The sequence below is a fragment of the Saccostrea echinata genome, unplaced genomic scaffold (assembly GCF_033153115.1).
Source record: "Saccostrea echinata isolate AGI-Se365-2 ecotype Australia unplaced genomic scaffold, CSIRO_AGI_Sech_v1 ptg000056l, whole genome shotgun sequence".
Classification (NCBI taxonomy): Eukaryota; Metazoa; Mollusca; class Bivalvia; order Ostreida; family Ostreidae; genus Saccostrea; species Saccostrea echinata.
This window is the reverse complement of record NW_026889805.1, coordinates 10,687,316-10,703,132: the sequence shown is the minus strand read 5'-3', so window position 1 is coordinate 10,703,132 and position 15,817 is coordinate 10,687,316. Positions and strand designations below refer to the sequence as shown.

Here is a 15,817-nt window from a genome sequence, read left to right as displayed (position 1 = left end):
ATAATTAGGCTTGGCAAAGTGGTTTTTTTTTGTTGGTCAAAATATTTCCTAGAGTGATTTTTGTCCCCGACTTCACAAAAGGGGACATTAAATCTCATTCATCTGTCAGTCTGTGCGTCACAAAAACTTTAACCTTGGTCATAAGTTTTGAATGGAAAGAGATAGGGCTTTCGTATTTCTCATGTACACTACCTGTGACAAGATATTTCCAAATATACTATGATTTTTTACCCCGTGACCTTGACCTTGAAGTTTGACCTACTTTTCAAAAATTTTAACATTACTTTAAATCGGTCATAACTTCTGAATGAGAAAAGACAGGGTTTTCATATTATATATGTATATTACCCGTGACAATACCTTTCCAAATATACTATGATTTTTGACTCTGTGACCTTGACCTTGAAGTTTGACTTACTTTTCAAAAATTTTATCTTTGCTTATAACTTCTGAATGAGAAAAGATAGGGTTTTCATATTATATAATTATGTATATTACCTGTGACAAGACCTTTCCAAAAATACTATGATTTTTGACCCTGTGACCTTGACCTTAAAGTTTGACCCACGTTTTTGTTTATAACTTTTGATTGAGAAGAGATAGGGCTTTCATATCTGACATGTGCATTACCAGTGAGAAGGTGTTTCTGAGCATGCTATTATTTTTTACCCCTTGACTTTCATGTTTGATGTAATTTTCGAAAATTTTATCTTTGATTACTTTTGAATGAGATATGATAGGGTGTTCATAAATGACAAGTGCATTATCTGTGTCAAAATGTTTCAGAATAAGCTATGACATTTGACCCCGTAACCTTGACAAGTTTGACCTATATTTGAAACATTTCATCAATGTTGCTAAGTTTTGAAGGAGCGAAGATAGGGCATTCATATTTGACATGAGCATTACCTGTGACCAGCATTTCCAAATGTACTTTGACTTTTAATCCTATGACCTTGACCTTGAAAATTGACATACTTTTCAAAAATATTAACATTGCTAATAACTTTTGATTGAGAGAAGATACTGCATTTACTTTTGAAATGTGCATTACCTGTTTCAAGACCTTTCCGAATGTATACTTTGGTTTTTGATATTTTATTTTTCACACGTGTATTACTTGTGACAAGACCTTTCAGATTTTATTATGATATTTGACCTCATGACCTTGATCTTGAAGTTTGATGAAGTTTTGAGAAGCTATAATCTTTGCCACAATATATATATATATATATATATATATATATATATATATATATATATATATATATATATATATATATATATATATATATATATATATATGTTAGGGATGGCAATCGAATACAGAATTGCTAATCGTTTAACCGCAAGACGTTCCGACCGATTAACCGGTTAATCGTATTAAAATACAATGGCATATTTTCATGGCATGTATTACATATTTTTTTAAGTAACTCTATTCATATAAACAAGAAGACTAAAAAAAAAAGACTTTAGAAGTTAGGAAAATTCTGTATACCTTGTTCAGGAAACTACATATACACTGTACTAGTACATGTACATACTCGTATATTTTATTTTAATTCTAATAGACAAACAAAAAAAAAAAAAAAAAAAAAAAAAACACGAAACATGCCCGAGAAATCAGACTGTGACATCGACATTTTTGCAGAGCAGAATATATTCCGCACTGTCACTAAAATCAAAACTAAGTCAGGACTTTCTCTTAATTTACAATGTTTGTTTAGTAATATAATTTGAAAGATGACTGCAAAAGACAGATACCAATTCACAGTGCTCAACGGCGATTTAATTAATGTCATTATAAAGAATTTCAGGACAGTCGGGGTATCGACAAGGTGTTTAATCACTAATAAACACTTCTCAACTGACCAATTAGCCCGCGATCTCAATCTGGAAAACCATAATTACCACCACTTAACAGATAAGTCGATATGCTAAATTATTAAGGTTTATGCACAGGTGTCTTTTATTTTTAAATGAATTTTAAAAAATTGCGTTCAAATTTACATATATATTATTTTTTCCGACTAACCGATTACAGATTTTCTAACCGATTACCATCGTTCCGACCGAGTAATCGGTTAACCGGTTACAAATTGCCATCCCTAATATGTATATATATATATATATATATATATATATATATATATATATATATATATATATATATATATATATATATATATATATATCTGTCTCATGATATTCTGTCATGATATATTAGCTGGGTATCTAAATCAGGCAAGTAGCATCAGTTTTGAAAAGAAGGAGGGCTGCCAGACAACACAAAAAAATCCACAACTTACTGTTGTTTAGAAATGTTTGGAACAAGAGACCCATGGACCACATTGCTGACCTGAGCACTTTCAAACAGAAAAGCTCTTCTTTGAACCTTCAGCTCAGGTGAGCTAAAAAGAGGGGATGGAGGCACCCCCTCTGCTGCAGAAATCTAAACCTTACATCCATTATTTTTTTTATCGTATTGACAACAAAGCATATTCATACAGACAATGTCAGAAAATACTGCTGCATGTAGAAAAAATTGCCAAGAGAAAAAAGGAAAATCAATACAGGAATAGTGTACAGTAAAACGTACTTATAATGAACATGCTTTTATGAATACACATGAAAAGTGAAGTGATATTCTTTCCATTTAGTTTTTAAATGCAATTTAAACTCATTATGGATGAGTATCAATATGCAAAAAAACATATGTCATAACAATATTTTTGAGTTGTGAATCATAGTATGTACCAATACATATCATTTTTCATTCATGTTCCATCAGAATATTTTTGTTATCACTGAAATGTTATCACTTATAAATTTCTTCTTCAATCTACTAATACAACCTGAATTATATAAAAATTTTATAACCAATCTTATATGTAAAAAATGTAATAATAATTAAATAAAATCTCCAAAAACTAACAGTACAATGATATCTTGCCAAGAAAATTCGTAGCTGCCATTTCCGACCATGTATTCATGATCATGATCAAAGAAGTGCATAGCACTAAGTATATTTTACATTTTGTAAAGCATTTAAATGATGTGAATTTTCCAGATTGCTGTACTGGTAACCAGGTACAAGCCAAATGTATGACGATATACCGGTATATCGTTACACCCCTAAAACTCATAGGATATATAATGAATTATGTTTATAACGAATCAATATTTTTAGTCCCAGGCACTATGCTAGAAGCATACTGTATATTTAACCCTTGACACATATGTTATAGAAATTTGACTGCAGAATTGCATCATCATTGTGCCCCATCCATAGTCACACTTACGGTATATACTGTACAACTGGTTAGTGAAGCACAAGTCAGGGGATAATGACAGTGTTAACATGGTGAAAACAAGACATCAAATCAGAGCAAATTGATTTATTTAAAAAACAGTACCAATGTGTACAATATGTAGATGACAATGACAATTCTGAAACTGTTTAATAGTTCAAGAGAGCACATCAGGTCTCCTGTGTTAGGTCGGACAATTTACAGAAGAGACGGAGATAGCACTAGGTAACAGTAACCCTGAAACATTGGCACAAGCTACAGTAGCCCAGATTTCCTCTCCATCAGTAAATGTACATCCCCTATTGCCTCACAATCAGCTGGATCTGAAAATAAACATCAGTAAAGTGAGTATAGGTATCAATAAAGTTAATCCTTGTCTACCTACATATAAGCAATAAAAGGCTGTCAGTAAGCTTGTCCCTCTGTCTGTCTGTAAGTCTGTCCCTCTGTGTGTCACTAAGTCTGTCTCACTGTCAGTAAGTCTGTCCTTCCAACTGTCATCAAGTCTGTCCCATTGGCTGTCAGTAAATCTGTTCTTCTGACTGTCCATAAGTCTCCCTTTGAGTGTCTGTAAGTCTGTCCCACTGACAGTTAGCAAGTCTGTTCCACTGGCTGTCAGTAAGTTCTGTCCCTCTTGGCTCTGTCAGCAAATCTGTCTCACTGACAGTCAGCAAGTTTGTCCCACTGACTGTCATTAAGTCTGTCTCTCTGTGTGTCAGTAAGTCTGTCTCACTGACTGTCAATAAGTGTGTCCCTCTCGGCTCTGTCAGCGAGTCTGTCTCTCTGTCAATAAGTGTGTCCCTCTCGGCTCTGTCAGTCAGTGTGTCCCTCTCGGCTCTGTCAGTAAGTCTGTCTTTCTGTCAGTAAGTCTGTCTCACTGACTGTCAGTAAGTCTGTCCTTCTGACTGTCAGTAAGTCTCCCTTTGAGTGTCAGTAAGTCTGTCCCACTGACTGTCAGCAAATCTGTTCCTCTGATCATCAGTAAATCTGTCCTTCTGATCAGCAAATTTGTCCCACATGCTGTCAGAAAGTCTTTTTCTGACTGTCAGTAAGTCTCCCTTTGACTGTCAGCAAGTCTGTCCCACTAACTCAAGTCTGTTCCTCTGATCATCAGCAAGTCTGTCCTACTTGTTGTCAGTAAGTCTGTCCTGACTGTCAGCAAGTCTGTCCCACACTGTCAGTACCGTATATACTCGCCTATAAGTCGGTTTTTTGGGAGTTAAATTTTGGTCCAAAACTCTAGGTCCGACTTATAGGCGAGTCATAAAAAGATTAGTATTATCTGGATGTCGAAATGTAGTATGGATATATCATATCATTTATGCATTCTGAGATTATACATAAAGTACAAGTATTTACATATTTTAATAACTTTATTTTTATTTAAAGTTTGCATTATGTATTTTTTTTAATGATTTAAAATTAAATATTGGTGTCATTTCTAAGAATATTAAACGAAACTAGGTTAAAAAATCAGAGCATTGGTTTGAAATTGTCAACTGATTCTAACAAAAAGTTGTACCAACTTATAAGCGGGTCAATGGCAAATCCCTCTAAAATAACCTCACAAAATACAACCGACTTATAGGCGGACCGACTTATAGGCAAGTATATACGGTAAGTCTGTTCTTCTGACTGTCAGCAAGTTTGTCCCACTGAACATTAGCAAGTCTGTCCCACTTACTGTCAGTAAGTCTGTCCCACTTGGTTTTTCCATACCTTTTTTCCAGATGCTTGCATATAAAAAGTATTGAGCAGACTTTTTGTTACATGATTCTCGATGTGTTTCAAATTAATTTCACATTTCATTCATCTTCAATGATTTTTGATAGAATCTTTGCCAATACCAGATGGGACTCGTATTACTTATGCAATACTCTCAGAAAGCTTGCTGATTTTATCCAATAAAAAGTCATTTGCTTATACTTGTTTATACTTCCTGTAAAGTTGATAGAAATTTTAAAGAAGCTTCCCCCCCACCACCACCCCTTTTTCTTTCATTCAAGACTTTTACACATCAGAAATCAATATTGTCTCATCTTTCAATTTTATTTTTATTTCTTAGAAGAAATCTGGCAAAATTTGAATTTTAAAAACAATGGGACTATCTCAGACCAGTAGAGCTAACAAATTAAGAAAAAGATTGATCTACTCTGCTGTTTCCCTAAACTGCGCGTCCAATGAGTTGGCGACATCATACATGATCTGTTAGTACAGCAAGATCATACTCGGTGAATACAGGGGCGGTATTATTATGTAAAAACAGGCCATAATCAGTATATGATATAATAGGTGGTGAATTAAAAAGATGATAATTTCCCTGTTAAAACCCTGATTTTTTGGTCGTGCACCAAAGGACCATACCATGTGCACATTCAAGTATAATAAAATCCTTATTTTTACCTATAATTTATCAACAATATTAAAATTTACTCATATATGATAAACATTTGCTAAAAATTTCAGCTTAGTGTGCGCATTATTCTTTTTTATAAAAACATGATGTCCACGATTTTACCGGACAACCCTTGTATGTTATTATTGTCCATAATGGTTTGTTAGGGAAACACAAAACAATTGTCCATAGTGGTTTTGTGAGGGACGCTAATGGTTTTATGGGCGATACATGATACAATTGTCCTCAATGGTTTTGTTCGAACAGTACTTACCGTTAAGAATATCCTCAAAGTCAATGATTTCATCTCGTCCAGACAAAGTATCGCTCATTAAATGAGAACTGTGCATCCCTGGTAGTCTGTTTATCTGAAAGAATAGTTCATCTTCTCAGAAAGTGATTTCCTTACACAATATTAATCCCACTGAATTCAGTTGTAAAATATCCTGTTTATACTATTTTGCTATACTATAATAATACTCATAATGTTATAAACTTCCACTAAATGGTTATTATGCAATTTTTTTTTGTCATACTTGCGAAATATTTTTATTTACACATGCCTAAGTTCATTGGATAAATTAGTATTAAAATGAATACTTTTTGTGCTACACTCCTTTCCATCTGTAGTCTTAATGGCATATGGATTCCCTGTGTATTTCTCAACATTGCAAAGTCCATTTTAAGTTTGTTTTCCTGCCACTAAAATGAAAGCAGCACAGATTGATTAAAGTCTAAACCGAAAACCTGGAAACATTCAAATCTGGTCTCATTTCAGGGAAGTCACTTTTATCTTACACATGTAACTCTTACATTGATTTGGGCAAAAATTTCATAAAGTTTTTAAAAGCTGAGTTACTTATTCTGCTCACATGTTTTTCTGAATATTCCAGAGGGTGTACTGTCCCAAGTTTAGACCTGCTGGACTGTATGCTGGAAGCAAGAAAAAAAAAAATATAATTACCAGGTAAATTAAGAAAGGATTTCTTGTGCATTCAGTGTATGATTGACCCAAGTTTTCCAAATCAAAAAGGCATCTAATCTATGTCCAGTAAAGTTAAAAATAGAAATACAATGCAATGCATTTTATTTTTTGCTTTATCAGATCACTTTTGATGCATGCTTAAAAAAGAAAATTGTTATAATTCATTTGGCATTCATGGAACCGATAGTGCAACCTCATGTGTTACAAGTATGCCAACAAGTAGCAGATCTGCTCCATTCTACAAAGAGGTCTACTTTTAACTGTGGTTAGGGTCTGTCTGAAGATATTAATACTTAAAATGTACAAATTGCAATATAATTAGGGATCGGGTCAATTATATACCTTGGTAATTAATTAAATTACAATTATTTAGCCAAATTTTTCAATTAAATTACACTTATTGCAGTTTACAAATGTCATTAATTAAATTACAAATACTTGGCTAAAGTAATTCATTAAATTACAATTAATTTTCTAAGTTTCAAAATATTATTAACAAAGGTTTATATAAAAAAAAATCATAAGTTTATTTGTAAATGAAGATATCAGTCACATTTCCCATTCAATTCTTAAAAACTTTTTCATTGCATTTAAACAGTTCATTTTTTAAAAGTTAGGTCATTCATATGGCAATTGTCTTGGTGTAGTATCTTTCTAGCTAAACTTTGCACTTAACCTTAATTTTCTGACCCAGCATTTGGAGGAACATCAAAGTATATGTGTACCTGTCAGGATATTATAAAATAACATCAACCGATAGCCCTTAGAATATTCAGTGATACATCTAAATCTAATAGATTTAAGTTTACATAGAATAATGTTTGCAGAGATTAATGTGGAAATTTTGTGTAAGATTTTAACAAGTGGCCCATGGGTTACAAAACTCATCTGAGTCACTTTTTCCTACATTCCTCTGTAAAACTTTGATCACTATTGTGGCCACACCCTATCCCGGGGTCATGATTTGTACAAACCTGAATCTACACTACCTGAGTATGCTTCCATATAAATATGACTCATCATGCCTTTACTGTTCTTGAGAAGAAGATTTTTAAAGATTTTTTCTTAAGTGTTTCTATGTTAATCTTGCGTCATCCATTGTGATCCCATTCTACCTCTGGGGGTATTAATTTGAACATAATTAATTAATAACAGATATTTTTCTTTCATGCATGTTCTCCTCCCCTTCACCCTCCTCTCTTTTTCCCTCTCTCTATCCCTATTGTCACTATTTTGTACTGTTTATTATATTCATAAAAAATATATTTTTGTATGCTATATTATAAACACGTTTGTGACAATTGATATTAAAAAAAAAAAAAAAAAAAAGAAGGCTCTTTTCCTATACCCCTGTACAACTCTGATTGCCTTTTATTGCCCCAACTTCCCCAGGGGTTCTTGATTTGAACAAATTTGAATCTACACTATGTAATTAAGCTTTCACATAAGTTTCAATATTTCTGGCCCAGTGGTTCTTGAGAAGATCTTTTAATGATGCCATTAAATTTTCACCTATTCTTAACTTTCTCCCCTTGAATGAGAGCGTGGCCTTTCACTTGAACAAACTTGAATCCCCTTCACCCAAGGATGCTTTGTGGCAAATTTGGTTGAAATTGGCATAGTGGTTCTGGAGGAGATGAAAATGTGTAAAGTTTAAAACAACAACAATGATGACAGACAATGGACAAATTTCGATCAGAAAGGCTCACTTTTCAAGTGCCTTTGGCTCAGGTGAGTTAAAAATGTCATAAAAAGTGTGCAAAAATTTGTTTTGATTTATATAGAAAATGGCACAGAGTTACAAATTTAAACATCAAAGAAAATCTACTACTTCTTTATATTTTAGGAATATATAATTTGGGAGGGAGTAGGTATGTCTAGATCATCCTGCCTTTTTGCAATGAATCCATGAATAACTGATAACTGATGAAACAAAGAAAATTATCCTGTAGATGATGTGGTAGTGACCAGTCTAGCCATTCTTCCATTTAAATGCTATATAGGCACTTGATTTTATAAATATTTACCCATTCAGCATCATGTCTGGTACTCCATATGGTCCCTCTGGTAACTTGATCTCATGGGAGCCATCAGGCTGAGGTTTTACTGAGGGGTATGGAATACTCTGTAATTAATATAAACCTTAATGTTTTACTGAGAGGTATGGAATACTCTATCATATAAACCTTAATGTTTCACTGAGGGCTAGGGAATACTCTGTAAAATAAACCTTTATGTGACTGTCAAAGTGAGTAACACTGCACCCCAATTATAAAGCACTAGCACGTAGATTTTTTTTAAAAAGAAAATTCAGGGGGCTTTCTTTCCCACTATTCCCCAATAGCTGTCATATCATCATCAATCTGGATCTAAGGACTAATTTTTAAGATTTGGGAAGAGGAAATACACATGCAATTGCCAAGATGCTTCCATATAAATAAGACCAATCAAGGCTTTGCTATTCTTGAGATGAAGATTTTTAAACATTTTTTCTATGTATTCCTATGTAAAAATATGATTGCCCATTGTGGCCCCATCCTACCCCCCAGTAGTCATGGTTTGAACAAAGGAGTATTCTACTTAAGTATAGTAGACTAGTGTGGTCCCTTTTTACACCCTTCGTTTACCGGTTAAATATTAGCATACAGTATTTTGTTTCTTTTTATTGTGTATAAAGAAGTATCTCATTAAACTTAAAGCTTTGCGTCTTCATGATGAATAATTAAATGTATCAAAAAATACAAGCCAATTTTTTAAACCTATCGCGCTAAAAAACGCCGGAACATTTCCCCCCCATCAGACAATGGTTTCTCTATAACATGAAATGGGCAGAGACACTTAGATAAGATAGTAAAGATACTATAAAAAGAATATCTTGATATGATATTTTTCTTTCAAAGACAAATTATATGTTCAGATTCACAATCAACTACAAATACAATTCTCTATTTACAAATATTTGACAATAATACGCTATAACAAGATGAACCAAACAAGTCCATGCCGACAGATATAAAACTGAGTACGTTTCAACTGAGAGCTAGCACGTTTACTGGGGGCAATTACCTGTAACGATACAAATCCACGTGGCTTGTTATGATTCTAAACAGGTCATAAAGAGGTTAATCGCATGTAAATGAAGTCAGCAAAGAGATTCAAAATCACAATACTTTTAATTAGAAAACATAGAGCACAAGGTTGTTCAACAAAGATATTTTCATTCAACCTTTACGCATATAATATACACATTATATTTCAAACTCAACTCTGAACAAACCTGTGCTCGGTGTTTACAAAAGCTTTGAAATGTGTATGTATTACTGATTTCTTTTGATATTCATGAAAATCAAAAGACCCTGTCTTCAACATGCAGCTTCGTATGCTGCCTATATCTATTGTTTGACATTTTTAGATGATGATTCAAATAATAAAGACATTTGTTAATAATAAAATTTAATTTATAAATCTTTTAATAAATGTTCAAAATTTGACAAGTAACCGGGGACCATAGGTAAGCCTTATTGAGACTTGTTCTTTGAATCTACACTACCTGAGGATGCTTCCATATTAATATGACTAATAATGGCTTTGCTATTCTTAGGAAGAAGATTTTTCAAGATTTTTTCTCCATATTTTAGTATGTAAAACTTTGATCCCCCATTGTGGCCCCTTCTACCCCCGGGGGTCATGATTTGAATGAACTTGAATCTACACTTCCTGAGGATGCTTCCATATCAATATGACTAAACATGGCTTTGCTGTTCTTGAGAAGATTTTTAAAGGTTTTTTTCTATACATTGTAAAATTTTGATCTCCCATTGTGGCCCCATCCTACCCCTCGGGGTCATGATCTGAACAAATTTAAATCTACACTATGTAAAGAAGATTTCATATAAGTTTCAACTATTTTGGCCTAGTAGTTCTTGAGAAGAAGATTTTTATTATTACTTCGATCTTAAAATGGATTCTTCTCGAGGGAATAATATTTTCGAAATTTAAATCAAAGTGAAATTGTGCCATTTAAATTCAAGCTTTGAATTTAATTAAGTGAAAAATGAGTTTTGAGTATTGAAATGCCGCTCGTCACTGCGAGCTCTTAAAGAAACACATGGGCGAAGAGAAAATTCGGACTTTGCACATTGATCCAAACAATTTTTTTCCCACAGTTACCTCGAGACCCACAATGCAATGCTTGTTGTTCTCTCTGCTAACTTTGTTCTCGTGGTAACAACAACTAAACATTCACAAAAAATATCAGGGTTTGACACTCAGGCACGTCCGACTGACCCAGTCTAGTAAATGAGTGGTCCGGTCGTGTAAAATGTATGCGAACTAGACCGATTGGTCGTGTTGATAAAATAACTGTTAAAGTCCCATTTCAATGTTCAAATAAATAATCTAATAACTTTAAAAGAAATTTTCTTCTTTCTCCAAAGCCATCACTATATAAAGGAGAAAAAAATCCCGCATAAGACAATCGCTATTTTTAGCCACGGCTGTAATTGGCAAGTCACAGTCAAAACTACAGCCATTCAGTACCAATATGTTTAAATAGATTCATATAGTACAGTTTTAAATTTATACGGAAGCTGGTAGGAGCCAGGTAGAAAAAATATTTCATTTGGCAGCCGCCAAATAATTATCTGGAGGCCGCCACATAAATGACTGGCGGCCGCCAGATAAAAAGATCAGGCATCCACCATATATCTTATCTGGCAGCCACCATATAATTAATTGGCGGTCACCATTTATATTTATGTGGCAGTCGCCAGATCTATTTATTTGGTGTCCGCCAGAAAATTATATGGCGGCCGCCAGATAATTTTCTGGTGGTCGCCAGTTGTTTATGTGGCGGCCCCCAGATAATTATCTGGTGACTGCCAGATAAAATATTTTTCTACCTGGCACCTACTGGCTTCTGTAAATTTATTAATATTTACGATAATCATTTTATTTAATAAATTAACATCTTTAAGGCTTTTAATACTCAAATATCACAATGAACCAAACTCAATTGGCTGGGGACTATTGAACAGTCTGTCAAAAATATTGACACATGCAAAAGACAATGTCTTTCTTAAAGATGGTTTCAGAAGTTACCTCATTTAAATTCGCGATTATAAGAAGTAAATTTGCAAGTAATTAGTTTGGTCAGGGCTAGTGATTTTGTGGTCAGGGATAGTAAAAATTATTAGAAGTAGCCCAATTGGTCTAGTACTAATCAAAGTTAATGTCAAACCCTGAATATACTCAACTAATTTAATGGATATTGCATATAGAGATAGTAGATTAAACGTTCTTTGTTAAAATTTTGCACTTTTTAAACTTCGTTTATGGAAATGCAGCTACATATGATGTCATGTGACGTCACAGTCTAGACGTTCCAAATGTCTTGTGCGGTTTGAAGAGGTGGATCTTAAAATTAAGTGAAGAACTGAGCTCGCCCCAACGGTTGCACTGTCGACATATTGGGCGCGCTTGATTTACTTACACTGCTTACACCGTGTACACCTTTCTTAATCAAGTCCATGGGTGTAGACTTTTGGCTTACACTCGGTGTACACTTTCTTACACCAAATTTAGGGCATGTGTTGAAAGGTGTACACTGAATCCAATATGGCGGAGAATAGTATGATTGAAATTTTAAGAAATGATTTTATGTAATATAAAGGATAAGAAATCACATTCAAGTTGTCTTTTGTGTGTAAGTGATGACATTGAAATTATTTTTTAATCATTTTATATAATTTAGTCAATTCTTAATGTATCTTAATTTTCTTTTCACTTTAAACCAAAAAGTTTTAGCCCCACACTGGCGAGATGCAAAACATATATTACACCATATGCACTACACCTCTTAAAATGCACTTGATTATACACCACCACCTTTCACACCGGTGTACACCAAGTTAAGCTAAATCAAGCACGCCCATTATTTCATTCTTTCATACATGGCACGAATAATGCTTAATAATTTACCTCTAATACAGGTTTTCATTAAAGGGTTTTTATCACGTCTAAAAATTTTTTGATATGACAAAGTTTACATGCTATAAAAATCATATACAGTTAAACTTCGTTATCTTGAAGTTGATGGGACCGTTAATGAACTTCGAGATATCCGGGGGTTCGACATATCGAGGGTTATAATTCTAATGAACTTCAAATAAACTTAGTGCAGTGAACATGCACTTAATAAAATTCCTTCTTGTTTGAAATTCTGTATACGCGTACGACTTCTTTACTATACATGTACATGTATTTAGCATTTAAAAGATTTTTACATCCTCTTTATAATTCGCAAAATAAAAACTTTGTATAGTATGCACAGAAGTATAATCCTCTACCAACACGGCAAGTCAACTGCTAGCATCGTTTCCCATGTAAACATAACCGGTTATCGTCTATGCATTGTAAATTTAAAATCAGTCGCTGTCAGAATAACGGAAACGAAATATAATATTTTTTTATTGGAAAAACTTGTTCATACATGTATAATCAGTTAAAAGAAAAAAATTTACCATCATAAAATGAAATGCAAAAGAAGAAACACGCACTTTTGTCTAACTACAGAACGACACTGAATCACAGGGCACTATAGCACAAGTTTTCACTGCGACACACGCTCACATGATGCTATGTACTGACGATTGTAAATTCTGCGCGCTCATATAGGAAAAATAAATTCTAATTGCATTAAATTACAGAATTTTGTTTCACTTTAATGTTTATAATTTTCGCTTTCATATGCATAAACTATGCAAGCGCACATAGCATTAAATAGCGATTACCAAGATAAACATACCCCAGCCACAAAACCATTAACGTGTCATCCACGCGCATGCATTGGACTAATACACACAACCTTTAGCTTGCATAATTAAAATCAAGGTAAGCCATACATACACCTCGTATAATTATCGCGCTATTATCTGTTGATCACAGGAACACAGGTAACCCATGCGTGACAGACAGGTGGCTGTTATCAATAGAGCGTTCAGTTCACCTAACAGACTTGATCATCAGAGCGGAAAATTATCCTGACTTCGAGATAACGCATGTGATTTTAATGAATGGGTACACAATTTTACTTCGAGATAACCGGGGTATTCGACATTACCGTGTTCGACATAGAGGGGTTTATTTTAATCATTTATAAAGCAAATTTCGTCGGGACCGCGGTCTTACTTTGACATATCCGGGGTATTCGAGATATCCGTGTTCGAGATTTCGAAGTTTAGCTGTATTTAAAAATCTTTGCTAGAAAATTAATATTTTTGATGTTTCAGCGATTCAAAGTCTGAATTTCTCAATATGCATATTTTGATCGCCGATGTTACGCGCCATTGCTCTGACGTCATAGGTGTCAATCCTGGTCAAGCGAAGTACTTATTGTGTATACAAAAGGGCTCATTTGTTGTGTCTATTAAACCTGTTAGAATATATTTAAGTAATAATTGAATAATTGACAGCTTGTAAGGTATAATTTATGGCTTTATGGTGCACAAATGTGCACAAAAAAAGGTTTTGAGAAGATTTTCCCCCCACATTTCCTGGACTTGGTCAAGAGATGAAAGGGGGGCCTTTCTCTGCAAATGCGATGGTGTTTATCTCCATTCAGAACAATCGTTTATGCCCGATCGATGACGAATTTTTTTCTGTCCTATAAAATATTTTAAGGAAAGATACTTTTAAAAAAAATAATAAATGACAATCACACATTTTTTAAAAGTCACACAGAATCTAGTAGGAATGTCGTGAACTTCGTAATGGCGTATGGCGCCATTGAAGAAGTGTCATTTCTAGTACATGATATTCAACTGCTGGAACAGATAGAAGATATACAGGATTTATTTATTTATAATTAAAATAATAATGATGGAGAATTTAAAATTCCCATATTTATAAATGTTTACGAAGTTAAACTTTAGTAATTCGTTCTATTTAGTTGAAGTCCCGAGTTGTCAACGGCTTCGTCTTCGGTGACCTCTCTCCAATTGTCGGCATATTTTCTGGTTATTTCTCTCTGCTAGACGTTCATACCTAAAAGATTGACCATCCATAACCAAAGGAATATAGTTGATGTCAAAATTTCAACCGGCCATACTGTGTATTCTATTTATTTAGCATAAAAATCTATTCAATATATTTTTTCTTACGATAAGCTTTACGAGTTCTATTGACCATTGACACCTATGATGTTTCAGTACCACGTGACCCCTATCGAATTAGTGGAGATTTTTACTTCGAGGACCCTATATTATGGGCGTTTTATCGTCTAATTACGGCCGTTTTTAACATTAGTTCCTAATTAAACGATAACTATATGTTTCAAGAATATAATATTGTTTCATTTTTAAGAAATTTTGATACGTGATAAAAACCCTTTAATGCAAGAATCTGCATACTGGACGCAGCAAAATTATTTGGAACACAGGGTTCTTAAAAATGATGTGTCCGCAGACTCATGAGTGGACGCACCCTCGAAAGTGAGAAAGTTTGGGTGTCTTCAATATTTGAAGATTTTAGATGTCAGGATTTGTCCAAAACATATTAAATCATAACCTTCCTGCAAATAATCGCTTCAAGTATTTCCTTTTCAGTAATTTCACTATCAAGCTCATCAAAAACAGTTTGAACATTAAATTCAAAGCTAGGTTAAGCTACTTCAGGTAGGTAAATAAAGATAATTAGGTAATTCAAACTACAAAGCTAAATCTTAGTGATTGTACCAGTCCTGGTTAATCAATAGATTGTAGTTGAACCATAATTTTTTTCTTCTTCATATATTCTTCAAAGTTTGCGATATATTCATTAAGTACCCATAAAATCGTAAATGTGTGTAAATTTTTATAACTTATTTTCGTGATTAAGACAGTCTATTATACCTAAAACTAAAATTGCTCAGTCACGGACACTTACCGTGGACGCCATGTTGTTTTTTAACTTTTGCGTCAGTTGTTCTTTAATGATTCGTATAGATTTTTTTTCCTGCCTTCCTTCACTCAGTATAATTTTCTTTCGTGGGAATGGTTGAGGGACAAAAAAAAAAAGAATTTTTGTTGATATTTATGAGCATGCTTATTTCCTACAAAGTAATATTTCATGATATCTCGCAAAAAC

The 15,817-nt window shown here is 33.6% G+C and overlaps 1 protein-coding gene across 1 annotated transcript; it reads right to left on the bottom strand.

Moving 5' to 3' along the window:
- Positions 1-3,386: 3,386 nt before the first annotated feature.
- LOC133173060 (proteasome maturation protein-like) lies at positions 3,387-15,714 on the bottom strand. Its single transcript, XM_061307974.1, has 6 exons — positions 15,617-15,714; positions 8,722-8,819; positions 6,582-6,642; positions 6,310-6,411; positions 5,984-6,077; positions 3,387-3,637 (listed from the first exon to the last, which is right to left on the bottom strand). The coding sequence occupies exons 1-6, from the start codon at positions 15,626-15,628 to the stop codon at positions 3,570-3,572; spliced, it is 435 nt and encodes a 144-aa protein (XP_061163958.1). The 5' UTR covers positions 15,629-15,714; the 3' UTR covers positions 3,387-3,569.
- Positions 15,715-15,817: the final 103 nt, after the last annotated feature.